The sequence below is a fragment of the Carcharodon carcharias genome, chromosome 27 (assembly GCF_017639515.1).
Source record: "Carcharodon carcharias isolate sCarCar2 chromosome 27, sCarCar2.pri, whole genome shotgun sequence".
Classification (NCBI taxonomy): Eukaryota; Metazoa; Chordata; class Chondrichthyes; order Lamniformes; family Lamnidae; genus Carcharodon; species Carcharodon carcharias.
The window spans coordinates 14,662,114-14,690,049 of NC_054493.1; the positions used below are offsets into that span (position 1 = coordinate 14,662,114).

The 27,936-nt window shown below is 44.6% G+C and overlaps 1 protein-coding gene and 1 pseudogene across 4 annotated transcripts; both read left to right on the top strand.

The window, feature by feature from the left end:
• LOC121270598 (gastrula zinc finger protein XlCGF7.1-like) lies at nt 1–5,624 on the top strand. Of its 4 annotated transcripts, none has more exons than XM_041175976.1 (3): nt 77–130; nt 525–661; nt 4,106–5,624. In XM_041175976.1, exon 3 carries the CDS (start codon nt 4,458–4,460, stop codon nt 5,358–5,360), a length of 903 nt encoding a protein of 300 aa, XP_041031910.1. In that variant the 5' UTR covers nt 77–130; nt 525–661; nt 4,106–4,457; the 3' UTR covers nt 5,361–5,624. The 4 variants fall into 4 exon arrangements, with proteins under 4 accessions (XP_041031912.1, XP_041031910.1, XP_041031909.1 ...); XM_041175975.1 differs by lacking the exon at nt 77–130 and adding an exon at nt 139–322; XM_041175978.1 differs by lacking the exon at nt 525–661 and having other exon boundaries at nt 1–130.
• On the top strand, nt 5,393–27,915 carry LOC121270601 (annotated as a pseudogene).
• The last annotated feature ends 21 nt before the right edge of the window (nt 27,916–27,936 follow it).

Sequence of the window (27,936 nt, forward strand, 5' to 3'; positions counted from 1 at the left end):
ACTGGAGCATGCGCAGTGTGGCTGCTGGAGCTGGACATCAGTGAGCAGGTGTAATCCAGCCTCGCGTTTGGAGCATGCGCAGTGTGAGTGAGGGCGAAGGAAAGCTGCTTGTTTGTCAGGTCCGCAGCCGGTAAGATAAAGGGCGGAATTGAGGGAGAGATGGAGCCGGCGGGTGGACGGGCAGGCTTTGTAAACACCTTGAGCCGTTCTTAAACCAGAATAACAAGCTACCGGTTCCTCGCTGGTATCTGTGGGCGGCAGTTGCCCCGATCCGCGTTCCTCGATGAGGGACCCGGATGAACGGCCGCCAGTTTGTGCAACGGTACGCATGCGCGGTCATCCATCCCTGTGAGCAGGAGGAGAGAATGTTATGAATTTCTATCCTGGACTGACAAGGGATGGATTTTGGAAACTATCTTTACAGTGGGTTAGAAGGGGAGGATTTACACACAGCAAATTCAGATCTAGAGAAATGTTTGTCCCTTCTCAGTTTCTATCCTGGATATATTATTGTAAACTTACAGAGCACTGGAAGTGGAGGATTGACAGACGGGAAACTCAAACCAAACATCTGACAGAGTCATTCGATTCTTCAGAACCTGAATATCACTAAAGTTTGAATGTAGAAGTGAAACAGTTTGTCTGTAGCCAAAGATTTCAGGTAAGCATGCGAATAATGAACTCCAGTGGGGTAAGAATGGATCTGACCCAGTTAAATCGGAATCAAAGGTTGGCTGGTGAAACTGGAACTGAAAAATTGGCTGCTTTGAAAAAAGAGATAGTTTGGACATAGTTAAGATACATTCCCACGGGACAAAATATAGGGGAAAGAAATCCAAGCTCTCACAATGACAAAAACAACAGAGATTAAGATGAAGAAGAAAAAGTGTACTTTATTGCAGATGTCAGATGTAAAGTAGAACCAAGCTGAATAAAAAAGGTTCAGAGCAGAATTGGAAAAGCAATTAAGAGAAGCAAAGAGAGAGAATGAAAAGAGATTGATGGCTAATGTGTAAATAAATTAAAATGTCTTCTATAGACATACAAAGGATGATGAAGGGATGGGTGGGGCTGATTTGGAACCACAAAGGGGATTCACACGTGGAGGCAGGGGGCAGCATGGCTGAAGTATTAAATTAATACTTTGCACCTGTATTTACTAAAGAAAAAGACATTGCACAGGTCATGGTGAAAGAGGAGGTAGTTGAGACCCCTGAAGGGTTTAAAATTGATGAGATATTGGATAGGCTGTCTGTACTTAAAATGGACAATGTGCCAGGATGGTTTGCATCCACGGATATTGAGGGAAGTGAGATTGGGAATTGCGGAGGCACTGGCCAGAACCTTTCAATCTTCCTTATACTCGGGTGATGTCAGAGGACTGGAGAATTCCAAAGATTCCACCCTTGTTCAGAAAGGGTCTGAAGATAAGCTCAGCAACTACAGGTCTATCAGTTTAACTTCTGTGGTGTGGAAGCTTCTAGAAACGATAATTCAGGACAAAATTAATAACAGCAAATCATGTTTATCTAAAATAAAAACAAAGTTCTGTAAAAACTCTGCAAGTCAGGCAGCATCTGTAGAGAGAGAAACAGAGTTAATGTTTTGAGTCCAATATGACTCTTTCTCAGAATCAGCTTATCTAACTTGCTTGAGTTTTTTGATGAGGCATCAGAGAGGGGTGATGAGGGTAATTCTGTTTATGTGGTGTAGATGGACTTCCAAAAGGCATTTGATAAAGTGCTGCACAACAGACTTGTGAGAAAAGTTATAGCTCATGTGATCAAAGGGACAGTAACAACATTGGTACGGAATTGGCTGAGCGCCTGGAAATAATGAATAGTGGTGCAGTGGTTAATGGTTGTTTTTCGGACTGGATGAAGGTTTATAGTGGAGTTCCCAAGGGATCAGCATTAGGACCTCTGCTATTCCTGAAAAAATATTAATGATCTACACCTTGGTATACAGGGCTCAGTTTCAAAATTCACAAACATTACAAAACTTGGAAGCATTGTGAACTGTGAGGACGATAGTGTGAAAAGGACGTAGACAGGTTGGTAGACAGGGTGGACAAGTAGCAGATGAAATGTAATGCAGAGAATTGTGACATGATTCATTTTGGTCAGAAGAATGCTGGGAGACAATAGAAAAGAAAGAATACAAGTCTAAAGTGGGTATAGGAGCAGAGAGACCTGGATGTATATGTGTATATGTTGAAGGTGGCAGGGCAGGTTGAGAAAGCAGTTCATAAAGCAGACAGTATCCTGGGGTTTATTAATGGGGACATTGAGTACAAGAGCAAAGTTGTTATGTTGAACTTGGATACAAGACTGGTTCGGCCTCAACTGGGGTATTGTGTCAGTTTCTGGGCACCACGCTTTGGGAAGGGTGTGAAGGCATTAGAGAGAGAGTGCAGAAAAGATTCATGAGAATGAAGTCCCTCATCCCTGGGACCAGTTACAAATATAAATTAGAGAAGTCCGGACTGTTCTCCTTGGAGAAGAGAAGGTTGAGAGGAGATTTGATAGAGATGTTCAAAGTCATGAGGGACCTGGACAGAGTGAACAGGGAAAAGCTGCTGTCATTGATGGGAGGATGGAGATTCAGAGGACACAGATTGAAGGGAATTGGGGAAAGAAGCAATGGTCATATGAGAAAAACTTTATCACACAGCCAGTGTTTAGACTCTGGAATGCACTGCCTGAGAGTGTGATGGAGGCATATTCCATCGAGACATTCGAGAGGAAAAGATAGTATTGTTTGAAAAGGAAGAATGTGAGGGGCTACAGGGAGAAGGCAGGGGAGTGGCACATGGTGGATATCTCCTTTAGGGAGCCAGAACAGATGCAAAGGGCTGAATGGCCTCATTCTGTGCTGTAACTATTCTGTGATCCTGAAGCAGTGTGACTGGAAAAGCACTGAGACACACAAACCCTGGAGCACACCTGGAGAACCGTGTTCAGTTCTGGGCAGCAAACCTTAGGAAGCAAACCTTGGAGGGAGTGTAGCACAGATTTAACTGAATAATATCCGAACCCAAAGAGTTAAATTACAAGGCAAGATTGCACACAAGAGTCATGGAGACGTTATGACATAGAGGAGGCCATGCGGCCCATTGAGTCCATGCCAGCTCTCCAGAGCAATCCAGTCAGTCCCATTTCCTTGCTCTATCCCTGTATTCTTGCAGATTTATTTCCCTCAAATGTTTATCCAATTTCCTTTTGCGATCATTCACCATGTCCATTGCCACCCCCCTCATAGGCAGCAAGTTCCAGCTCATTGTCATTTGTTCTCAGAGGGCCAATAGGCTGTGGAATTCTCTTTCCCGAGACCAGTGGGGCTGGGTCATTGAATTTTTTAAAGGCTGAGTTTATCGATTCTCGATTGACAAAGGAGTCGCAGGTTATAGGGGATAAATAGGAAAATAGAGTTGAGGCCACAATCAGATCAGCCGTGTTCTTATCAAATGGTGGAACAGGTTTGAAGGACTGAATGGCCTACTGTTGCTCCTAATTCCAATGTTCATATGTGTGGAAACTCAGTACAGTCCTGCCAGGGTGAGGGTGTTCAGCAGTTGAAACCAGTGAGGACTCTGATCTCTGGGAAGGAAGGAAACCCTGGGGGGTGGGCGTGAAGGATTCAGAAACACTCATTGGAGACCTGCAGGTCCTGCATTTGCTGCTCTGGGGCTTCTTCCCAGGAGCAGGCCCAGATTAACGGCCGTCAACTTGGTTCATCTGGGAGCAGACGCATGTATGGCCACCTCGATGATGCAACAGAGAGTGGACGGGGCTTGAGGGTGTCTGTGACCAGGAGGGAAAATGATTAATTCATTGATTTTATTGTCAGTCTGCAGAACAGGAGCTGGAGAACTGAACCCAGGCAGAGGAGAGGGAGGGAGAAAACCGGGAGTGGAGGAAAGAAATGGTGGAGATGGTGAGATGGGTTTGGGTTTCAGCCCAGGGAGGAGGGAGAGTGTGTGGGACGGGAATTTACAGCTTTGGGGGAACAAGAGAGAAAACAATATTCCATTAAAACTAGAATTGTCTGTTCTGAATTTCCATCCCTGACTGTCAGTAATGACTTTTATAAACTCGTTTTCCAGGGAAAGGATTTGCAGATGTGAAACTCAAACCAAACATCTTCTGACAGAGTCACTCGATTCACCAGGACCTGAATTCCCTCAGACTTTGAATATGGAAGGAGAAATGTTTGTCTGTTCTGTCAGTGGGGAAAGATTTTGAACTTCAGTGTCACCGGAAAAACACCGAGACACACATACACACACCCGAGTGAGAGTATCCCAGTGAACTGACTGTGGAAAGAGCTTTCACCAGTTAAACAGCCTGAAAAAGCATCACATCGTTCACAGTGAGGAGAAACCATACACATGTTGTGTGTTTGGACAAGGTTTCAACTGATCATTCAACCTGGAGAGACACAAGGACACCCACACTATGGAGAAACCGTGGAAATGTGAGGACTGTGGGAAAGGATTCAGTTACCCATCCCTGCTGGAAAACCATCGACGCAGTCACACAGGGGAAAGGCCATTCACCTGCTCTGTGTGTGGGGAGGGATTTACTCAGCCATCTGGCCTTTGGTCACACCAACGAATTCACACTGAGGAGAAGCTATTCAGCTGCACTTCCTGTGGAAAGAGATTCAGACACTCTTCAGCACTCACTGTACACCAACGCACTCACACTGGGGAGAGGCCATTCACCTGCTCCGAGTGTGGGAAGGGATTTACTCAGTCATTTCACCTTCTGACACACCAGCGAGTTCACACTGGAGAGAGGCTGTTCACGTGCTCTGTGTGTGGGAAAGGATTCATTGGGTCATCCCACCTGCTGTCACACCAGCGAATTCACATTGAAGAGAAACCATTCAGTTGCACTTCCTGTGGAAAGAGTTTCAGACAGGCATCCTCTCTCATTTTACACCAGCGAGTTCACACTGGGGAGAGACCATTCATCTGTTCTGACTGTGGGAAGGCATTCACAGTTTTACCCACCCTGCTGAGACACCAGCGAATTCACACTGGGGAGAAGCCATTTCGCTGCACTTCCTGTGGAAAGAGTTTCAGACAGTCATCCAACCTCACTGCTCACCAACACACTCACACTGCAGAGAGACCGTTCACATGCTCCGTATGTGGGAAAGGATTCAGTCGGTCATCCAACCTCACTGCACACCAGCGAGTTCACACTGGGGAGAGACCGTTCACTTGCTCGCTGTGTGGGAAGGGATTTGCAAAGTCTTTCAATCTGCTCACCCACCAACGCACTCACACTGAGAAGAGGTTATTCAACTCTCAGTGTGTGGGAAGGGATTCACTCAGTCACGATGCCTCCTGAGACATCAGCAAGTTCATAAGTGACTGCAGGGGTTGGATTCTGCTGTTCTTGCTGCTTGTAAGCTTGTTTAGTATTGATAGTCTGGCAATATTTTGTTTCTGCTGATGTTAACAACCCTATAACTGGCTGGAGTTTAATATTCTGGAGATGTCACTGATTTTCAGGACTGTAGTGTCCCTTTTTAAAAGCACCATCTGTGATCCTTCCCCTTAATTTCAAAAACTTTCAGTAGGAACCCCTTGACAATAAAATTATGAACTTTTACTACAATCGTAAATTGATATTTGGTGAAAAATCTACAATTCAGTGTCTGAAAGATTTAACTGCAGGGATCTAAATTTTTTTTTCAATGCCAGTGGGAAGAGGATAACCAGGGAAAGAGTAGCACCCATTAGGGACCAATGGTCCTTGAAATTTTGACTAACATTCAAGGCTATGGGCCAAGTGCTGGTAAATGGGATTAGGTAGGTAGGTCAGGTGTTTCTCACGTGTTGGTGCAGACTCGATGGGCCAAAGGGCCTCTTCTGCACTGTGATTCTGTGATTATGAGAAGATTTCAGGTGTGACTGGAAAAATGCAGAGACACACAAACCCTGGTTAGAGCACACCTGAAGAACAGTGTTCAGTTCTGGGCAACAAACATCAGGAAGGATAGAATGGCCTTGGAGGGAGTGTAGCACATATTTACCTGAGTGATCTGAGCTCCAAGGGTTAAATTACAGAATGAGATTACACAAAAGAGTCACAGAGTCATTATGGCACAGTGGAGGCCATTAGGCTCACTGAGTCCATGCCAGCTATGTAGAGCAATCCAATCAGTCCCATTCCCCTGCACTATCCCCATATCCTTGCGAGTTTATTTCCCTCATGCTTCTGTCCACTTTCCTTTTGAAATTACTCACCATGTCCATTTCCACCCCCCTCATAGGCAGTAACCTCCAGGTCATTACCACTCACTGTGTAAAAATATTCTTCCTCACATCTCCCGCACCTTTTACCCAAAATCTTAAACCTCTGCCCTTGAGTCCTTGTACGATCAGCTGATGGGAATAGCTTTTCTTTGTCCACCATATCTAAACCTGTCATAATCTCGTACACCTCTACCAATCTCCCCTCAACCTCCTTTGCAGGAACCATTCTGGTAAATCTCCTCTGCAGCTTCTCAACGACCTGCACATCCTCCCTAAAGTGAGGTGACCAGAACAGTATGCAATTCTCGAATTGTGGCCTAACCAGAGTTTTATAAAGAATTCAACATAACTTCCCTGTTTTTGTTCTCAATGTCACTATTTATGAAGCTCAAGATCCAATCGGCTTTGCTAACCCCTCTCTTAATACATTCTATCACCTTCAGAGATCAAAGCTATGACGCCTCAGGTCCCTCTGTCCCTGCACACTCTTTAGAGCTGTGCCATGAATAATATTTTCCCTCTCCCTATTCCTTCTGATAAAATACATCACCTCATTGTGAGGGTTGTAATCCCTGGAATTTATAAGATAAGAGGTGATTTGATGAAAGTTTTCAGGATATTAATTGGAACTGACAGGATAGATAGAGAGAAACTGGTTGGGGAATCTAGGACGAGTGGGTGGAGGCTAAACATAGAATCAGGTTCTAGCACCTTTTCAGGGAGAGAGTTCCCGATCCGAAAAACTCTCTGTTGGTGCACTTCCCTGTTTTTGTACTCAGTACCTCTATTTATGAAGCCCAAGACCCCATATGCTTCACTGATACCCCCTCAATCTGTCTTGCCACATGAAATTGGTTCAATAAATGGTTTAATCATCACCCGTACTCACAAAGCCTACAGAATGATACAAAATTTAAAATAGTTCCTGTACTATGTGCCCTGAATACCACACACCCGTCCCCATGGTTATGTCATCCCATCTACAAGGACCTTGATGTTTGGTTGATAAGGGAATTATCCAGGGATTTCAGAAGTCAGAATGCAGGGAGAGAGATGGGTGGACTATGACCACCCAGTAGCCAAGACCCCAATGTTAAGGCAGTTTTTGGAAAACACCGCGATCGTCCCTGTGATAGTGACACCAGTAAAATGGGTGGAGGGAAGAGAGGGATCAGTGACTGGGTTGGAATAGGGGCCATGGCTGGCACGGCGCTGGGAAGCACTTAGACATGGAGAATATGTGGGAACAGGATGAGGCTGTGAGGCAGCAATGGACAGGAATCTTCAGTAAAAGAAATAAAAGGCAGAGAGATGAAATCCTGGAACAACAAAAAGGAGTGAAATCCAGAAACGAGATGGTGGACGGACTAATCAAGAGAAAGGGAACGGTCAGTGAGGTCGTTTAGCAGAATAACACTGAGGTGAACAGTCAGAACATGTCTAAAGCGGTTCCCTGTGTGACGTAAGGAGGGTTTTTATTGGATCAGGTACAACAAGGCCAGGAGGACTTTGAAAAATAATAGAGTCCAACAATAGAGAGCACAAGGATCTGGAGCGGGGAGAGTTAATAAACCCAGGGAATCACAGGACCAGTAGGACATTGAAAAAGAATAGAGAGCTCAAAAGGGTCTGGAGGGGGAGGGTTAATAATCCCAGGAAGTCACAGGCTGCACAAACTTCAAATGTGAGCCCAGACCCATTTTAAAACAGTGAACAAATAAATCCCTGATTTTACTGAGACTCTTTTCCGTGTCTCAGCTCCTGTAAATACTGACTGGAAAGGGAACAGAATCTCAGGAGGTTCCACACCGCTGGCTGCTTGTGAGGAAGTGATTTCCGACCAGATTAATGTGCTTTTGCTGTGAGTATTTAATAAAGTGTCCCAACCTCTCATTGTGCTTCCTGTCCAATATCCCCCTCATCCATGGATCTTCTATTTTACCAATGGGGAAAAAAAAATGCCCATTCACAGATTGGTCTCGATGGCGGCTGGTTTACCCAGAATCCCCATGGGTCAGAAAGTCCCCTGTCAATGAGAACGGGAATCCATAGCGCTGGAATGAGGGCCAGGCTGTGCTCTGAGGCAGGGGCACAGCTGGGCGATGTTACTGAGGTGGAAATGGGTGGTTTTAGTGATCTGTAGTCAGAAGCTCAGTTTGGGCTGAAATATGACAACAAGATTGTGAATATTCTGGTTCAGCCTCAGAGAGCTGGTTAGGGAGTGGGGACAATGGCTTTCAACTTCCCAACGTTTAAATGGAGGGAATTTCTGCTCATCCAGTACTGGATGTCAGACAAGTCAGGACGGTGTGTGAGTTGGAGGTGATGGTTTCACTGACACCTGTTACCTTCGTCCTTATAGGTGGAGGAGGTTGAGGGTTTGGGAGATTCTGTCAAAGTTCTGGTTGAGCTGAAGATGTATTAAACACATCTTCACCCCCTGCACCTCCCACCTCTCTCTCTCCTCCCATGGAGGCCAGAGTCTTGTGTAGACCCAGACCAGGTGGCAGGTTCCCTTCCCTGAAGGACATTAGTGAACCAGTTGGATTTTTATGACAATCCAGCAGTTTTCATGGTCACTTTTTCCTAGTGCCGGCCCCACAAATTACCAGATTCATTCAGCTCAGTTTCACAACCTGTTTTTGTGGGTTCTCTCTCACTCCCTTTTTACTGTTTTAAATCAATTTCACAGGGGATTAGAAGGGGAGGATTTGCAGTCAGGAAACAGAAACAAAACATCACAGCAGGATCTGACATTCGTCTGATTTATCATATCCTGAATATCATTTGATTTTGAACATGGAAAGAGAAACCACCGTTCACCTCGCAGTGAAACCGTACACGTGCTCTGTGTGTGGACGACGCTTCAACCAATCATCCGGCCTGTCAAGACACAAGTGCAGCCACACCAGGGAGAAACCATGGAAATGTGGGGACTGTGGGAAGGGATTCAGATTCCCATCTGAGTTGGAAATGCATCGGCGCAGTCACACTGGGGAGAGGCCGTTCACCTGCTCCACTTGTGGGGAGGGATTCACTCATTCACCACACCTGCTGAGACATCAGCGAGTTCACATGGGGGAGAGACCGTTCATCTGCTCTGAGTGTGGGAAGGGATTTCCTCGGTCATCCCTCCTGCTGACACACCAGTGAGTTCACACTGGGGAGAGGCCATTTAGCTACCCTCAGTGTTGGAAGGGATTCACTCAGTTATCTAGCCTGCTGAGACACCAGCAAATTCACACTGGGAAGAGGCCATTCACCTGCGCCCAGTGTGGGAAGGGATTCACTCATTCACCCCACCTGCTGACACACCAGCGAATTCACAAGTAACAACAGTGATGGGATTTTGCTGTTCATCACATCTAGGACTGAATCATGTTCATTGGGGTCTGTTTCTGCTGATGTTAATAAACTACAGCCCACTTACAGGGTCTAATCTGGCGAAAAGTCAAATAAATTAGTTTTGTGTTAAAGACACAGTGTGTTGAATTTTTTTAATATCACTAACACAAGTTAGTTCCTTTTGAAGGGCTCTCCGTCTCCCCTGTCTCCTCCATGCTCACCTCCAACAAGTGTGAAGAGCTCATGGAGCTCCTTTGTCAATAAGATTGAGACAATCCGATCAGCTGCCTCTGCTGCTTCCCTCCCTTCCACTCACCCTCCCTAAAGTTCCCCCTTACCCAAGCCCTGAACTCACATCTTTCTGTCATTTCCCTCCCATCTCCCCTCATGCCCTCTCAGAGCTCATCTTGTCCATGAAACCCACGTCCTGCTCCATCGATCCTACTCCCACTAAACTGCTGATCACTCAACTTCCCAATGTCCACTGACTCTGTTAATAGTTGTCTCTCTCAGGTACTGTCCCTCTCTCCTTCAGATTTCCCATCATTATACCCTTCTCAAAAAACAAATGCTTGACCCCACTGTCTTTCCAAACTATTGCCCCACCTCCAGCCTCCCTTTTCTCCTCAAAGTCCTTGAACATGTTGTCACCTCCCAAATCCCTGCCCATTTTTCCCAGAACCCCATGTTTGAATCCCTCCAATCAGGTTTTTGCACCTGTCATAGTGCTGAAACAGCTCTTATCAAAGTCACAAATGACACCCCATGTGACTGTAATGAAGATAAACTCTCCCTTCTCATCCTTGACCCGTCTGCAGCCTTTGACAATGTTGACCACGTCATTCTGCACCTTCGCCTCTCCCCTGTCGTCCAGCTGGGTGGGGCCGCTCTCTCCTGGTTTCATTCTTCTCTATCTAATCATAGCCAGAGACTCACTTGCAATGTCTTCCCTTTCCAATCCCACAGTTACCTCTGGTATCCCCAAAGGATCCAGCCTTGGTCTCCTCTTATTTCTCATTAAACTGCTCCACACAATGACATCATCTGAAAACACTGTCAGTTCTCACATTTACACTGACAGCTCCCAGCTCTGCCTCACCACCACCCCTCTCGACTTCTCCACTCTTGGTAAATTATCAGACTGTCTGATATCTGGTGGTGGATGTGCAGAAATTTCTTCAAATTAAACATTGGGAAGACTGAAGTCATTGTCTGAATGACTGGTAGAAGCAGATTCAGTAGTAACTTTCAAAAGTGATTTGAATTTCAACTTAAGTAAAGGTTTGGAGTGCTCGGAAAAGGGCAGGGGAGTGCGACAGATTGGTAACATTTTCAGAGACAGGACAGGCACAATGGCCAACATCCGTGCTCTATGAGATTCTATCATATGTTTATTATGAATCGTTCCATTATTATAGATGACAGAATGTCATCAAGCCACAACAGAGAAGAAGGCCACTTGGCCTATCAAATCTGTGCTGACAAATTCGGCAAGCGACCCAGTTAGTCCCACTCCCCCATTCTTTACCCCATCCTAGCATCATTTCTCCTTCAAGAATTTATCCGATTCCCTTTTGAAGGTCATTCTTGAATCTGTATCCATCTGATAGTGAATTCCAAATTCTTACAACTTGTTACTGAAAAGATTTCCTCATGATGCCAGCATAAAAGCAAAATACAGCAGATGTTGGGTGTCTGAAATAAAACAGGAAAAACTCAGCAGGTCTGAGAGCGCCTGTCGAGAGAGAAAGAGAGTTAACATTTTGAGTCCATCTATCACTCACCTTCATTACAGAATACCAAATATAGAATAGCCTGTTCCCTAGTCTGTTCCTCAACATTCGAGTCTAAAAAAAATCTATTCACTCCAGGAATTCATCCACCACAGTAATATTGCTAATTTGGTTTGCCCAACCCATATGCAGCTTAAAGTCACCACTGATTACCATAGCACCCTTGTAACATGCATCTCTAATTTCCTGTTTAATACTGTCCCCCACCTGATCACTACTGTTTGGAAGCCTACAGACAACACCCAATAATGTTTTCTTCCCATTGTTGCTTCTTAGCTCCAACCAGTCTGATTCTATATCTAGATTTTCTGAGCCAATTTCCTCTCTCATTATCGCACTGAATTTGTCCTTAACTAACAATGCCATACCACCTCCTTTTCCATTTTTCCTGTCTGTCCCTAATATTGAGTATGCTTGGACATTCAGTTCCCAGACTTGGTCACCCTGCAGCCATGTCTCTTTAATCACAATCATATTGTATCCGTTTACATTTACTTGCACTGTTAATCCATCTACCTTATTGCGAATGTTCTGTGCTTTAGACTTTTTAACAGTTTTACACTTTTTTGTACAATGGCTCTATTTACTACTAGCCCTTGTTTCCTCTGGCTTCCACTTTTGTTTTCTACTTTTCTGTCTCTCATTTCAATCTTTATTTCCCTCTTTTGTGTCTCCCCACTCAGTTTCCCATCCCCCTGCCAGTCTAGTTTAAACCCTCCCCCACAGTACTAGCAAACACCCCAGCGAGCATATTGGTTGCAGTTATACTGGGGTGCAACCCATCCACCTTGTACAGGTCCCACCTTCCCCAGAATCAGTCCCAATGTCTCAGCGATCTAAATCCCTCCCTCCTGCACCATCTCTCCAGCCATGAATTAATCTGGTATGTTCTCCTATTCCTGATCTTTCCAGCATGTGGCACTTGGAGTAATCCTAATTCCAGGGGAATCCTGGGGGTCTTGCTTTTTAATTTATTTCCTAGCTCCTTATATTCTGCTTTCAGGACCTCATCCCTCTTTTTACCTACATCATTGGTACCTATATGGACCATGACCTCTGGCTGTTCACCCATCCCTTCAAAATGTCCTGCAGCCACTCAGTGGCATCCTTGATACTGGCACCAGGGAGACAACATACCATCCTGATGTCACGTCTGTTCCACTTATGATTGAATCCCCTGTCAATATTTCTCTTGCGTTGTCCCCACCTTGTGCAGCTGAACCACTCATGATGCCACAGGTATTTTTTAATTCATTCATGGGATGTGGGCATCACTGGCTGGGTCAGCATTTATTGCCCATCCCTAATTGCCCTTGTTCAGAGGGCATTTAAGAGTCAACCACATTGCTGTGGTCTGGAGTCACATGTAGGCCAGACCAGGTAAGGATGACAGATTTTCTTCCCTAAAGGGACATTAGTGAACCAAATGGGTTTTCACAACAATCGACAATGGTTTCATGGTCTTTAGACTTTTTAAATTCTAGATTATTTATCAAATTCAAATTCCATGGCGGGATTCAAACCCAGGTCCCCAGAGCATTACCCTGGATGTCTGGATTATTTGTCCAGCAACAATACCACTACGCCATTGCATCCCCTTTGCTTGGACCCAGGGACCCCTGCACTACCTGCCTAATGTTTTTACTCTGTCTGGCAGTCACCCAATCACTTTCTGCCTGTGTACTCTTTACCTGCGGTATAACCACCTTAAAGTATGTGCTATCCACAAAGATCTCTTGTTTGCTTTTGCTCCACAATGACTCCAGCTCCAGCTCTGAAACGTGGATTTTGAGTAGCTGCAACTGGAGACATTTCCTACATACTTGGTCACCTGGAGACTGGAAGTGTCCCTGACTTCCCACATTGCACAGGAGGAGCATTCCACTTGGCCAAGCTGCCCTGTCATGAATTAACTGTATAAGCCAGTTAACTAATGGACTAGCTGCAACTGCAAGCAGAGCCTGTATAATCTTGGTTTTAAAGCTGGGCTAAAACTCACTTTCTCCCAACCCAAAGAGTAACTTTTAGCAATACTTAGAAGGACAAGGGCAGCAGACAGAGGGGAACACCACCACCTGGAAGTTCCCCTCCAAGCCACTCACCATCCTACCTTGGAAATATGTTGCCATTCCTTCACTATTGCTGGATAAGAATCCTGGAATTCCTCCCTAACAGCACTGTGGGTGTACCTACACTATGTGGATAACAGTGGCTCAAGAAAGCAGTTCACCACCAGCTTCTCAAGGGCAATTAAGGATGGGCAATAAATGCTGGCCTAGCCAGCAATTCCCATATCCCATAAATGAATAAAAAAATTTAAAGTATGGTTAGACTTTAGAGAGAAATTAATCCTTAAAAGTCCCTCTCTTACCAAACACCAACTTAAGCACTCCAATGCAACCCAAAGCAACACTCCAGTGAAGATAAAAGCATAACTATCGATGGCTTGCTTTTATGCTGCCTGAATCTAGCTTTTAAAAACCTGTTTAAGCCAGTTAACTAATTAACTAGCTGCAGCTGCAAGCAGAGCCTGTATAACCTCTGTTTTAAAGCTGGACTAAAACTCAACTTCTCCCAACCCCAAAGAACAACTTTTAGTTAGTTGCTAAATTAAAGAAAGATTATACTTTAGATAGAAATTAACCCTTAAAAGTCCCTCTCTCATCAAACTCCAGCTGAAGCACTGTGATGCACCCCAAAGCAGCCCTCCTGTGCAGACCAGTGAGGGTGATAATGGAACATTTTTATATCAAAGTGCAGTGATACCTGATCACCTATTGAGTGAGTGAGCCTATAACATTGTTATTCAAATAATCACAGCTACTGCAGGTGATTCTCTGGCTACAATTTGATAGGAAAGGAATCAGGAGGGTATTGTCCCATCTAGCTGGGCACCAGAGGATGGGCATTGGGGGAAGATGGTTTGGTTCATGGTGTCAATGACTGCAGAGAGGCCGAGAAGGACAAGGAGGGAGAATTCGTCTTGGTGACATGGAATATAAGTTGTGATTCTAAGAGCTCATTCAACACTGTGACAGGGGCAACAGTCATATTGGGGGGATTCAAAAATGGAATTCTTGGAAAGATAGGCATTGAATTGGAAAGTGACAAGGACTTTGGATGCAAAAGGAAAGTTGGAGATGGGGTTAGGAGTTTGTAAATATGTTGTGGTCAAGGGTTGGTTTTATTGAGGAGGGGGTGATGATGGCAGATTTGAAGGACAGAGGGACAGGACCTGAAGAGAGAGAACCATTAACAATGTCAGTGAAAATGGGGAAGTTGGAAGATCAGCAGATTAGTGGGAATAGGGTCAATGAAGCAGGAGGTGGTTCTCATGGACAAGATGAGCTCTGAGAGGGCATGAGGAGAGATGGCAGATAAACATAAGAAATATGGGAGTTCAGGGCTAGGAGAAGGAGCAACTTGAGAGGCAGTTCAGCCCAGTGTGTTAGTGGAAGGGAGGAAAGCAGCAGAGGCAGTTGATAGGATTGTCTTAACCATAGTGACAAAGAAACTCCATGAGCTCCTCACACTTGTTTTTTTCTAATTCAATCATCGCAGTCGAGGCCAGCATTTATTGCTCATCCCTAATTTCCCTTGAGAAGGTGAGGGTGAGCTGCCTTTTTAAGGCAGTAACGTGGTGTAGGTACACCCACAGTGCTGTTAGGGAGGTTGTTCCAGGATTTTGACCTAGTGACAGTGAAGGAACTGCGAGATATTTCCAAGTCAGGATGGTAAGTGGCTTGGAGGGGAACTTCCAGGAGACGACGTTCCCATCTATCTGCTTGCCTTGTCCTTCTAGGTGGTAGCGGTTGTGGGTTCAGAAGGTGCTGTCTAAGGAGCCTGGTGAGTTGGAGTTTGAGAATGGAGGAGACAGGAAAGGGAGAGCATTTCAAAGGACACTTGTGTTATAGATATTAAAAAGACTCAGCACAATGTGTGTTTAACACAAAGCTGATTTATTTTAATTATATCCAGAATATTAACACCTATAACTAGTCTGGAGTTTATTAACATCAGCAGAAAAAGAGCCCAATTTAGTCCTGGATGTGATTAGCAGCAAAATCCAATCACTATACTTACTTGTGACCTCGCTGGTGTATCAGCAACCTGGAGGACTGAGTGAATCCCTTCCCACACACGTGGCAAGAGAATGGCCACTCCCCAGTGTGAACTTGCTGATGTGTCAGCAGGTCGGATGTCCGAGTGAATCCCTTCCTGCACTTGGAGCAGATGAACGGCCTCTTCCCAGTGTGAACTTGCTGATGTATCAGCAAGGTGGATAACTGCGTGAATCCCTTCCCACAATCGGAGCAGGTAAACGGTGTCTTTCCAGTGTGAATACGCCAGTGTGTCACCAGGTGGGATGACCGAGTGAATCCCTTCCCACACTCGGGGCAGGTGAATGGTCTCTCTCCAGTGTGAAGTCGCTGGTGTTTTGTCAGGTGGCATGATCGAGTGAAACTTATCCCGCAGTCAGTGCAGGTGAATGGCCTCTCCCAGTGTGAGTGCGCCTGCGACTTTCCAGCTGAACTGGATAATTATATCCCTTCCCACAGTCTCCACATTTCCACAGTTTCTCCCTGTTGTGACTGCATTTGTGTTTTGATAGGTTAGATGATCGGCTGAAGCCTCGTCCACACACAGAACACGTGTACGGTTTCTCTCCACTGTGAACGGTGCTTTTTCCTTCCATGTTCAAATTCCAATGATGTTCTGGTTATGATAAATTCGGTGACTCTGTCAGATCCCAATGTGATGTTTGGTTTCAGCTTCCTGACTGCAAATCCTTCCCTTCCAATATCCTGTGAAATTGATATAAAACAGAAAAAGAGAGTGAGACAGAACCCAGAAGACACAAAGGTAGGTTGTGAAATTGAGCTGAATGAATCTGGTAATTTGTGGGGCTGGCACCAGGAAAAAGTGACCATAAAAACTGCTGGATTGTCGTAAAAACCCAACTGGTTCACTGATGTCCTTCAGGGTGGGAATCTGGTCGGGGCCTAAACAAGACTCTGGTTCTATGGGTGGAGAGAGGGTGTGTGTGAGAGAAAGAGAGGTGGAAGAGGCAGGTGGTGAAGGAGAAAAATTTCATATCTATAATTTGACAAGAACGTTGACAGAATCACCCAAACCCTCAGATTCCACCACCTAGACAGACCAGGGTATGTGAACACCAGCAGCTCCAAGTTCCCACCCAAGTCATGTACTATCCTGACTTGTCTGACGTCAAGTACAAGATGCGCAGAAATTTCCTCTGAAGCTGAACCAGATTGTTCACAACCATTGTGTCATATTTGACTCCCAGATGAGCTTCTAACCACATATCCACATCATCACCAAGGCTGCCTATTTCTACCTCAGTAATATGGCCTGACTCCACCTTAGTCTCAGTTTATCTCCTGCAGAAACCATTATCCATTTCTTTGTTACTGCAAGGCTAAACGATCCTAACACACTCCCAGTCGACTTTCAACATTAAACCATCCTCCTCCACCCCCATAATCTTGAGGTCATTCAAAGCTCTGTTGCTTGTGTGTTTAGTCGCACTGTCTTGTTCACCCACTGTCACTGTGCTCACTGACCTACAAAGGCTCCCAGTTAAGAAGCGCCGACTTCAAAAATTCTCAAACAAAAACAAAAATAGCTGGAAAAACTCAGCAGGTCTGACAGCATCTGCAGAGAGGAATACAGTTAACGTTTCGAGTCCGTGTGACTCTTCATCAAAACTAAGGAGAAATAGAAATGAGGTGAATTATAAGCTGGTTGAGGGGGGTGGGACAGGTAGGGCTGGATAGAAGGCCAGTGGAGGCAAAGAAGAGATTGCCAAAGATGTCATAGACAAAAGGACAAAGGATAAGGTTCTCATCCTTGTTTTCCTCCATGGTTGTGATCATTCCTATCTCCACAATCTCCACAACCAGCCACACAATCTCCAAGATCTCTGCACTCATCTAATTCCAGCCTCTTGAAAATTCCCGATTTTAATTTCCTTCTTAAACCTCTCTGCCTCTCCACGTCATTTTCCTCCTTTAAGATATTCCTTAAAACCTATCTCTTTGACAAAGCTTTTGGTCACCTGCCCTAATATCTCCTTATGTGGCTGTGGCAAATGTTACTTTGTAACATTTATGTGAAATGCATTGGAAATTTTTATACTGTTTAGGGCATAATATAAATACAAATTATTGTCATTGACTTGGACATATATCGTTGTTCTGCCTCATCAATAAGACATTGTAACTCAAAATATGAAGCAGCTTGATGGACAATTGTTCACATTTTGTCATTGGAAAAATTTCAATAACATTGCTCCCTATAAAGATGGAGGCCGCGCATGCACTCCGCTGCAAATTGCCCCCAATAAAGATGGCGGCCATCTGGTTCTGGAACTGGGAGAAAGCGGCGGCCCTGCTCTGTGCAAAAGAGGGGAACTATCCTGGGTACCGGTTGGTTGTTTTTCGAGGTTTACGGTTTATATAACATTTACAAAGCCTATTCAACCACCGTCCGGATTCCGCCATCGCTCCACCCCGCCATCCCACCCTTTTCGCCTTTACCGAATGCGATCCAAGAAAAAAAAATTCTCTCCATCGCCATTAATCACACTGAGCATGCTTCACTCAGCCCCGCCCCTTATTCATTCCGATTGGTTGGAGGACAGCCGCTTCGACGCGCCTACGGCCCCACCCTCTCATTTCCTATTGGTCCAGATCAGCCGTCTATCAGCCGAGCATTGTGAGATGTCAGGTGAGAGGTCACTGACGTGAGCCGGTTAATAAAAACAGAGGAAATAGAAGCAGGTATAGGTCATTAAGCTCTTCGAGACTGCGCTGCTATTCAATATGATCATGGTTGGTCTTCTGTCTCAACGCCTTACTCCCACTCTCTCCCCATACTCCTTGACGCCTTTAGAGTCTAGAAATCTGTCTGTTTCCTTCTGAAATATATTCAGTGACTTTGCCACCACAGCCCCCTGTGATAGGGAGTTCCACAGGTTGATCACCCTTTGAGTGAAAAAATTTCTCCTCATTTCAATTCTAAATGGTGTACCCTGTATCCTGAGATTGTGACCCCTTGTTCTAGACCTCTCCGTCTCCCCCCAACCCTGCCCCCCGCCACCAGAGAGAGGAAACGTCATCCCTGCATCCAGTCTGTCCAGCCCTGTCAGAATTTTATACGTTTCAATGAGATCCCCTCTCATTCTTCTAAACTCCAATAAATACAGGCTTTGTTGGCCCAACCTGTCCTCGTGCGACAATGCTGCCATCCCAGGAATCAGTCTGGTCAACCTTTGCTGCAGCCCCTCTATGGCAAGTATATCCTTTGTTAGGTGAGGAAACAACAATTCACACAATGCTCCAGGTGTGATCTTACCAAGGCCCTGTATAACTGCAGTAAGTCATCCTTGTTCCTGTACTCAAGTATTCTCACAATGAAGGCCAGCATACCATTTGCCTTAACAGCTCGCTGCACCTGCATGCTTGCTTTCAGTGATTGGTGTACAAGGACACCCAGGTCCCTTTGTACATCAACATTTCCCAATGTAACACAATTTAAATAATACTCTGCCATTCTGTTTTTCCTACCAAAGTGAATAACTTCACACTTATCCATGTTATACTGCATCTGCTGTGTATTTGCCCACTCACTCGACTTGTCTAAATCACCTTGAAGCCTCTTGACATCCTCCTCACCACTCACTTTTCCACCTAGTTTTGTGTGGTCAGCAAACTTGGAAATATTACATTTGTTTCCCTCCTCCAAATCATTGATATATACGGTGAATAGCTGGGGCCCAAGCACTGATCCCTGCAGTACCCCACTATTCACCACCTGCTATTCCAAAAAAGACCCACTTATTCCTACTCTGTTTTCTGTCCACTAACCAGTTCTCAATCCATACCAATATATTACTCCCAATCCCATGTGCTTTAATTTTGCACGCTAACCTCTTATGTGGGACTTTAACCTTTCTGAAAATCCAAATACACTATATCCACTGGTTCTCCCTTATCTATTCTGCTAGTCATGTCCTCAAAAAACTCCAGGAGGTTTGTCAAACATGATTACCCTTTCATAAATCTATGTTGACTTTGTCTACTCCTGTTGATATTTTCTAAATATCCAGTTATCACATCCTTTATAATAGATTCTAGCATTTTCCCTACCACAGATGTTAGGCTAACCGGTTTGTAATTCCGTTTCTTCCCTTCTTCCTTTTTTTAAAATCATGGGGTTACATTTGCCACCTTCCAATCTGCCGGGACTATTCCAGAATTGACAGAATTTTGGAAGATGACAACCAACGCATCCACTATTTCCATGGCCACCTTCTTTAGTACCCTGGAATATAGATTATCAGGCCCTAGGGATTTATCAGCTTTCAGTCCCATTAATTTCTCCAGCACTGATTTTTTTTAAGTAATACTAATTTCCTTCAATTCCTCCTTCTCATTAAACCTTTGGTTCCCTAGTATTTCTTGGAAGTTATTGTGTCTCCCTCCATGAAGACAGAACTAATGTAGTTGTTTAATTGCACTGCCATATCCTTGTTCTCTATTATAAATCCTCCTATTTCGGACTGTAAGTGACCTACATTTGTCTTCACTGATCTTTTTCTTCTTACATGCTTGTAGAAGCTTTTACAGTTCTCTCCTATGTTGCTTGCAAGTTTACGCTCATACTCTATTTTCCCCCCTTAATCAATCTCTTGGTCCTCCTTTGCTGAATTCTAAACTGCTCCCAATCCTCAGGCTTGTTATTTTTTCAAGCAACTTTATATGACTCCTCTTTGGATCTAATACAATACTTCATTTGTTTTGTTAGCCATGGTTGGGCCACTTTTCCTGTTGTGTTTTTGCACCAGAAAGGAATATATAACAGTTACAATGCATACATTCATTCCATATATAAGCTATTGCCTATCCACCATCATCTCTTTTAATGACATTCCCCAATTTATCTTAGCCAGCTCACGCCTTATACCCATGAGTTCCCTTTGTTTAGATTTAGGACCTGAATTGGACTACTTTATTTTCCAACCTGAGGAAGAATTCTCTCATGTTATGGTCACTGTTCCCTAAAGGACCCCGCACCACAAGATTATTAATTAACCCCTTCTCATTGCACAAAACTAAATCCACGATAGCCTGTTCCCTAATTGGTTCTTCTACTGGTCTAAAAAACCATCTCATACAGACTTCATAAATTCATCCGCCACAATTTTATTGCTAATTTGGTTTGCCCAGTCTACATTAGATTAAAGTCACCCATGATTACTGTAGCACCTTTGTTATATGCATCCCTAATTTCCTTTTTAATACTGTCCCCTGCCTTACCACGACTGTTTGGAGGCCTGTACACAACCCCCACTAATGTTTTCCACCCCTTGTTGCTTCTTAGCTCCACCCAGACTGATTCTACAACTAGACTTTCTCAGCCGATATCCTCTCTCACTATTGCATTGATTTCATCCTTAACTAACAATACCATTCCACTTTCTTTTCCTTTGTGCCTGCCCTTCCTAAATATCGAATACCCTTGGATATTCGGTTCCCAGCCTTGGTCACCCCTTAGCCATGCCTTTGTAATCGCAATCATATCATAACTGTTTACTTCTATTTGCACTATTAATTCATCTATCTTATTGTGAATGCTCCATGCATTCAGAGACAGTGCCTTTGGAGTTGTCTTTATTCACATCTTCTTTTGTACTATTGCCCTATTTGCTGCTAGCTCCCGTTTCCTCTGCCTTCCACTTTTGCTTTTTACTTTCCTGTCTTTCATGTCTATCTTTGTTTCCCTCTTCCGTGTCTCCCACTCAGGTTTCCATCCCCCTGGAGTCTGTGGGCTGTGGTGCAGGTGCCAATGATTGTGATTTGGGGGATCCCATGGAATCCCCTCTGGGGCAGCTTTCCTAGTGAGCCAGTCTGCCTAGTTATTACCATCACCCTCTTCACTAACTCCTGCTGCTGATGTACCTTCACCTTACAAAAAGCAGTTTGTCCTGGACACTTACCAGCAACATCCCGAATCATTCAGAGTTTGTAGTGGTGACTGGGTGGATTCCTTTCTGTTGTCGAGAAGCCATATGTTTTTTGCCAGGATGAAAGATTCTGCATGAGGGAATTACAACCAGAGGAGCTTTCAGAATAGTGGTGCTTCTCTCAGTAACGGTTTGAAGGGCTGTGATGATGTTTTCTAGGCTGAATATTGTGGTGGTTATTTAATAAGGATATTACAGCTGTCATGAGGAATCAAAGACACAGAACAAGTCTGTTTATAAAACAAAGATCCATCCAGACGAACAGTGGAGTCTAACAATGATGTGTCTTTTACTGGTTCATTGTACATAGCCTCTTTCACCTGACATGTATGTGAGGTTCTTTCATACTGCAACATCCCAGCCAATTCTTAATTGTGAGGTTGCAGGATATTAATTCATCTACTCTATTACATCAGCGATACTCCCTTAATTGACCCTGTATTAAAAATGTTACTGTGGTATGTGGGGTATGTAGAATTATTGAATTAAGCTCTACCAGGAAACTCTGTGTGCTTAATTAACCAGTGAACTATTCATATCTGCTTAGTACACTGGGCAATCGATCTTTGCACAAGGGTGAGTATGTCTAAGAGCTGTCCAACTGAAAATCTTCTCCATTCATCTCTTGCATTACGACAGCAGACTGACAGCAGACTGTTCTGACTCCGCCAGCAGGGCTGTGAAATCAATTTTAAAATCTTGCAGAGAGCCAGCACAGGCATGATGGGCCAAATGGTTTCCACCTGTGCTGTATCATTCTATAAAACAGTGAATATTCAGTATCTGGAGACAAATGAGAGAGGAACCATTAAGAAAACCTTTATAAGTTCTGTAGTTCCACAGCAGAGCAACAGTTTGAATCACTTTGAGAAATAGAACATAGCATTGCACCCGTTCATAAGCATGTATGTGATTTCTTAAGTTAACGTATCCCAATTTTTAATAAAATTATTTTCCATTCTCTGTTTGGAGAATCAATAGAGCTACTGTTACCCAACATGCCCGGCGGCTGTGAACGTGCCCTATTCACGGTACAGGAGCCCAGTGCGCAGGTGCAATGCTGGATTCCATCTCGGGCATGCGCAGTGTCACTTTGATCAGAGCTCTGTGAGTGCAATGGAGCCTTTTTTTCTGCGGGTAAGAGCTGGTGGGGCAGAGTGCGGAACAGAGCCGGGAGTCCTGGGTGGGGCGGGTGGAGAGAGGGGAGATTTTATAAACAGCGCTGGAGGCCACAAGCTCCGAATTAGACCCTGCAGGTCTGGCGTTTGTACTTCCGGGGCTTTTTCTCTGGAACAAGCCCAGATTAACGACCACCATCTTTCTTCAGCGCTGAGCAGAGCGCGTGGGCTGCAATCTTGGTGACGCAACAGAGTGTGGGCGGGGCTCCAGGTTCCTGGTGAGATTGACAGGTCCGGGTTAACGGCCGCCATCTTTCCAGGAGCCAGGTGCTTTAGGACGCATGCGCGACAATCCTAAACACACAAGACATCAGAATTAGGAGCAGGAATAGGCCATTCGGCCCATCGAGCCTGCGCCGCTGAAGAAATAAACTCATGGCTGATCTGATTGTTCCTCCTGCCCCCATAATCCTTAGGTCCCTTGTATACTGAGCCTCCATTGCTCATTTGGGAAGAGAATTCCACAGACGAATGACCATCTGAGAGAAGAAATTTCTCCTCATCTCAGTGTTAAATGGAAGACTTCTTAGTTTTAAACACTGCCCCTTAGTTCTAGATTCTCCCTATGAGGGGCAACACCTTTCAGCATCTATCTGTCTAGAGCCCTCAGAATCTTATACATTTCAGTAAAATCCTCTCTCATTCTTATAAATTCCAATGACTACAACCTCTAACCTTGCTTCAAATGAAAAACTCCCTCATCCCAAGAATCAGACTAGTGAACATTTACTGAACTGCCTCCTGTGCAAATAATAAGTCTTAAGTATTCCTGGGACTGGAAAAAGGAGGGAATGTTGTGAAATTCTATCCTGGACTAACAATGATGGATTTTGGAAACTCTTTTTACAGGGGATGAGAAGGGGAGGATTTACACACAGCAAGCACAATTCAAGAGAAAGGTTTGTCTATTCTGAATTTCTAACCACTACTGACACTTATGACTCTTGTAATCTCCTTTCACAGGGAGCTAAAGATTTGAAAACTGTGATATTTTTCCCTGACTCAGTGCTTCTGATATCTTTCCAACTGCAGGCTCCAGCAGGAGATTTTAAATTTGAAAACAGTGAAATTGTTTCGGAGGTGAGTACTATTGAACATTCATCTACACTTTAGAGCTTTTAGTGCTGTGCTCTGGCTCCATGACTCTGGAGCTGGTGTGGCCCCTTTACTGTGGATCTGAATCCATGTCCATCTATTGCTCTGTTCCACCTCTGCCCTCCCTGATCACCTTTCTGCTATGGTCTAACTTCCTGTGCCTGCAGTAGTGGTTGTGATTTAACCATGTTTGGTATTTTACTGTTCTTTCTACAGTTACTGCCTGACCTGCTGAGTACTTTCAGCATTTGCTCTTTTTATTTCAGTTTTCCAGCAGCTGCAGTATTTTACTTTTGTTTTATTCCAAGTGTTTCCCTCAGAACTGAGTCTAGAAACACAGATAGACCAATTAAGAACTGATTGGTAATGGGCTGGGTGTTGGTGCAAAGGTCCCCGGCCCCAAGAATGGGTCCTTTTTCACAGAATCATTGAATGGTTACAATACTGAAGGAGGCCATTTAGCCCATCATACCCGTGCTGGCTCTCTGCAAGAGCAGATCAGTTGGTCCCACTCCCCTGCCCTCTCCTCATAGCCCAGTAGTTTTTTTTTCTCTCTCCAGGATCTTATCTAATTCCCTTTGTTTTGTTGCATTAGTTTGAGCTGGAGTGGAGTTGGAGTAGAAGCTGCTGAGTTTAACCTCAAGGACTTTGGAAGCTAGTTGGGACCAACGATTTTAGTTGTGAAACTGTCAAGGGAGGAAGATTCCAGGGGAGATCTGGTTGCTAAACGGACATTTAGGAACAAGCATTTCTTTAGATGCTTCAATCTATTTTACATATACATATTTTAAAAGTTTGTGGAATTTGGGTGACACTAACAAGACTAGCAGCAGATATTGTCAATCCTCAGTTACGTGTGGAGAAAATGATGTTTGACCTTCTTGAACCGCTGCAGTCAGTATGGTAAAGGTGCTTCCACAATGCTGTTCGGTAAGGAGTTACAGGTTATTCACCCAGTGGTGATGAAGGAATGGCGATATATGTCCAAATCAATGGCAATGATTTGCATTTATATTGTGTCTTTAACATAATAAAACTTTCCAAGACATTCACTGAAATATTACAAAGCAACATTAGACACCGAGTCACATAAGGTGATATTAGAGCAGGCGACCAGAAGCTTAGTCAATGAGGTAAAGAAGTGGAATGATTAAAGGAGGAAATTCCTGAGCTTGGGCCAAGGCAACTGAAGCAATGGCTACCATTGCTGGTGTGATTAAAATGTGGAATGCTCATGATGCTGCAATTAGATGAGTGCATGTATTTCAAAGGATTATGTGACTGGAGGAGATTACAGAGATACAGATGGGTAAGTCTAGAGGTAACAAAGGAATGGAGGAGAGTTTCAGAAGCAAATGAGCTGAGACCAGGAATGAGCCGAGCAATGTTACTGAGGTGGAAATAGGTGATCTTGCTGATGACGCGGATCGGTGGTCAGAAGCTCAGTTTGGGGTAAAAGATGACAGCGATCTTGTGAACAGTCTGGTTCAGCTTCAGGCAGTTTCTGAGGAGAGGGATGGAGTCAGTGGTTATGGAGTGGAGTTTGCAGCAGGGACTGAAAACAATGGCAATCGTGTTCCCAGTATTTAATTGAAGAAAATTTCTGTTCACCCAGGACTAGATGTTAGACAAGTCAGGATGTGGTCTGAGTTGAAGGGGAACTTGCAGGCGATGGTGCTCACATACAGCTTCTACCCTGGTCCTTCCAGGTGGTTGAGCTTGATGGTTTGGGAGGTTCTGTCACCTTTTGGCCAAACTGTAGATTGAAAAAAGGACTCTCTTTCATCCGCTGCCTCTCTCTTTCTCTTTCTCCCTCTCTCTACCTCTCTTTCTATATCTCTTTTTCTCTATCTCGGGCTCACTCTCTCTCTCTCTCTCTCTCTCTTCCTCCTATAGTGTCCAAATTCCCCTTTAGGTCCAGACTGGGTGACAGTTTCCCGTCCCTGAAGGACATTAATGAACCAGTTGGGTTTTTATGACAGCCCTTCAGCTTTCATGGTCTTTTTTCCGATTGCAAGTCCCATAAATTCATTCAGCACAATTTCACAGTCTGTCTTTGTGTTTTTGTGGGTTCTCTGTCACTTTTTTTTCTGTTTTAAATTTCACAGGGTATTAGAAGGTATTAGTCAGGAAACTGAAATCAAACATCACATCAGGATCTGACGGAGTTGCCCAATTTATGTTAACGTGAATATTATCGGATTTTGAATATGGAAGAGAAAAGCACCATCCACAATGGAGAGAAACTGTACGTGTGTTGTGCGTGTGGACGAGGCTTCAGCCGATCATCTGGCCTGTCAAGACACAAGCGCAGTCACATTAGGGAGAAACCATGGAAATGTGAGGACTGTGGGAAGGGATTCACTCATTCATCCGCCCTGCAGAATCACCAGCGAATTCACACTGGAGAGAAACCATTCACCTGCTCCGAGTGTGGGAAGGGATTCACTCGGTCAGCCACCCTGCTGAATCATCGGCGAGTTCACACTGGGGAGAGGCCATTCACCTGCTCCGAGTGTGGGAAGGGATTCACTCAGTCATCCCACCTGTTGACACACCAGCGTGATCACACTGGGGAGAGACCATTCACCTGTTCTGTGTGTGGGAAGGGATTCACTCGGTCATCCCACCTGATGACACACCAGCGAGTTCACACTGGGGAGAGACCATTCACATGCTCTGTATGTGGGAAGGGATTCATTCAATTATCCAACCTGTTGGCTCACCGGCAGGTTCATACTGGGGAGAGACCGTTCACCTGCTCCGAGTGTGGGAAGGGATTCACTCAATCCGGCAGCCTGCATTTACACAAGCTCACTCACACTGGGGAGAGACCATTCATCTGCTCAGAGTGTGAGAAGGGATTCACTCGGTCATCCGACTTGCTTATACACCAGCGAGTTCACACTGATGAAAGACCTTTTAAATGCCCAGATTGTGGGAAGTGCTATAAAAGTTCCGGTCAATTGATCTCCCACCAACGTGTTCACACTGAGGAGAGACCGTTCAAGTGCTCTCACTGTGGGACTGGGTTCAGGCGATCAACAAACCTCACTGTACACCAACGAATTCACACTGGAGAGAGACCATTCACCTGCTCTGAGTGCGGGAAGGGATTCTCTGATTTATCCACCCTTCTGAAACACCAGCGCGCGCACACTGGAGAGAGGCCATTCACCTGCCCTGAGTGTGGGAAGGGATTCACTCAGTCAGCCAACCTGCTGAGGCACCAGCGGATTCACACTGGGGAGAGGCCATTCACCTGCTCCGAGTGTGGGAAGGGATTCACTGACTTGTCCAACCTGCTGAGACACCAGCGAGTTCATGAGTAACTACCATGATTTGATTTTGCTGCTAACCACATCCAGGAATGAACCATGTTCATTGGGATCTGTTTTTTCCTTCTTCCTCTTCCTCCCATTTTACTTGGGGTCACCACAATGCTGCTTGATCACCTTCTCTATCTCCTTCTGTCACTCACACATTCCTCTTTCAATCCCACTGCATTTCTGTCTCTGGCCACCACATTTTTCCATCTGGTCTTAGACCTTCGTCTTCTCCTTCTTCCTGACAGTCCCATGTCCATCACTCACCTCACCACATTTCCTCTCTCTCTCCACAACAAATGACCAGACCATTTCAATCTCTTCTCAGCTATATTCTTTGATGTTTCTACAATCTTCACTGACCCCCTGTTGTACTGGTTTCTAACCCTGTCCTTTCTTGTCACTCCACACATCCATCTCAGCATCTGTATCTCATTAGTATCCAGTCATTGTCCTCTCTTCTTGATATTGTCCAAGTTACTCCAGGTATTTGAAGCTACTCATGTTGTCCAAGTCTTCACCCATCATCTTTACACCTTCAATATGATTGTCTTCCTTAGGCTCAAACCGACAGTCCATTCATTGGGTCTTTGGTTCACTAATATCCTTCAGGGAAGGAAATCTATATGGACTCGAAACGTTAACTTGGTTTTTCTATTTCCATAGATGCTGCTAGACCTGCTGAGTTTTTTCAGCATTTTCTGGTTTTATTTCAGTTTCCCAGCATTCATAGTATTGTGCTTTTATTTTTAAAATCTCCATGTTGTATTGACCTTCCCGGTATTTCTCCATCACTTGTCTCAAAACAAAAATAGCTTTGGAATCTGTTTCTGCTGATGTTAATAAACTCTATCCCTGTTATATGTGTTAATACTCTGGA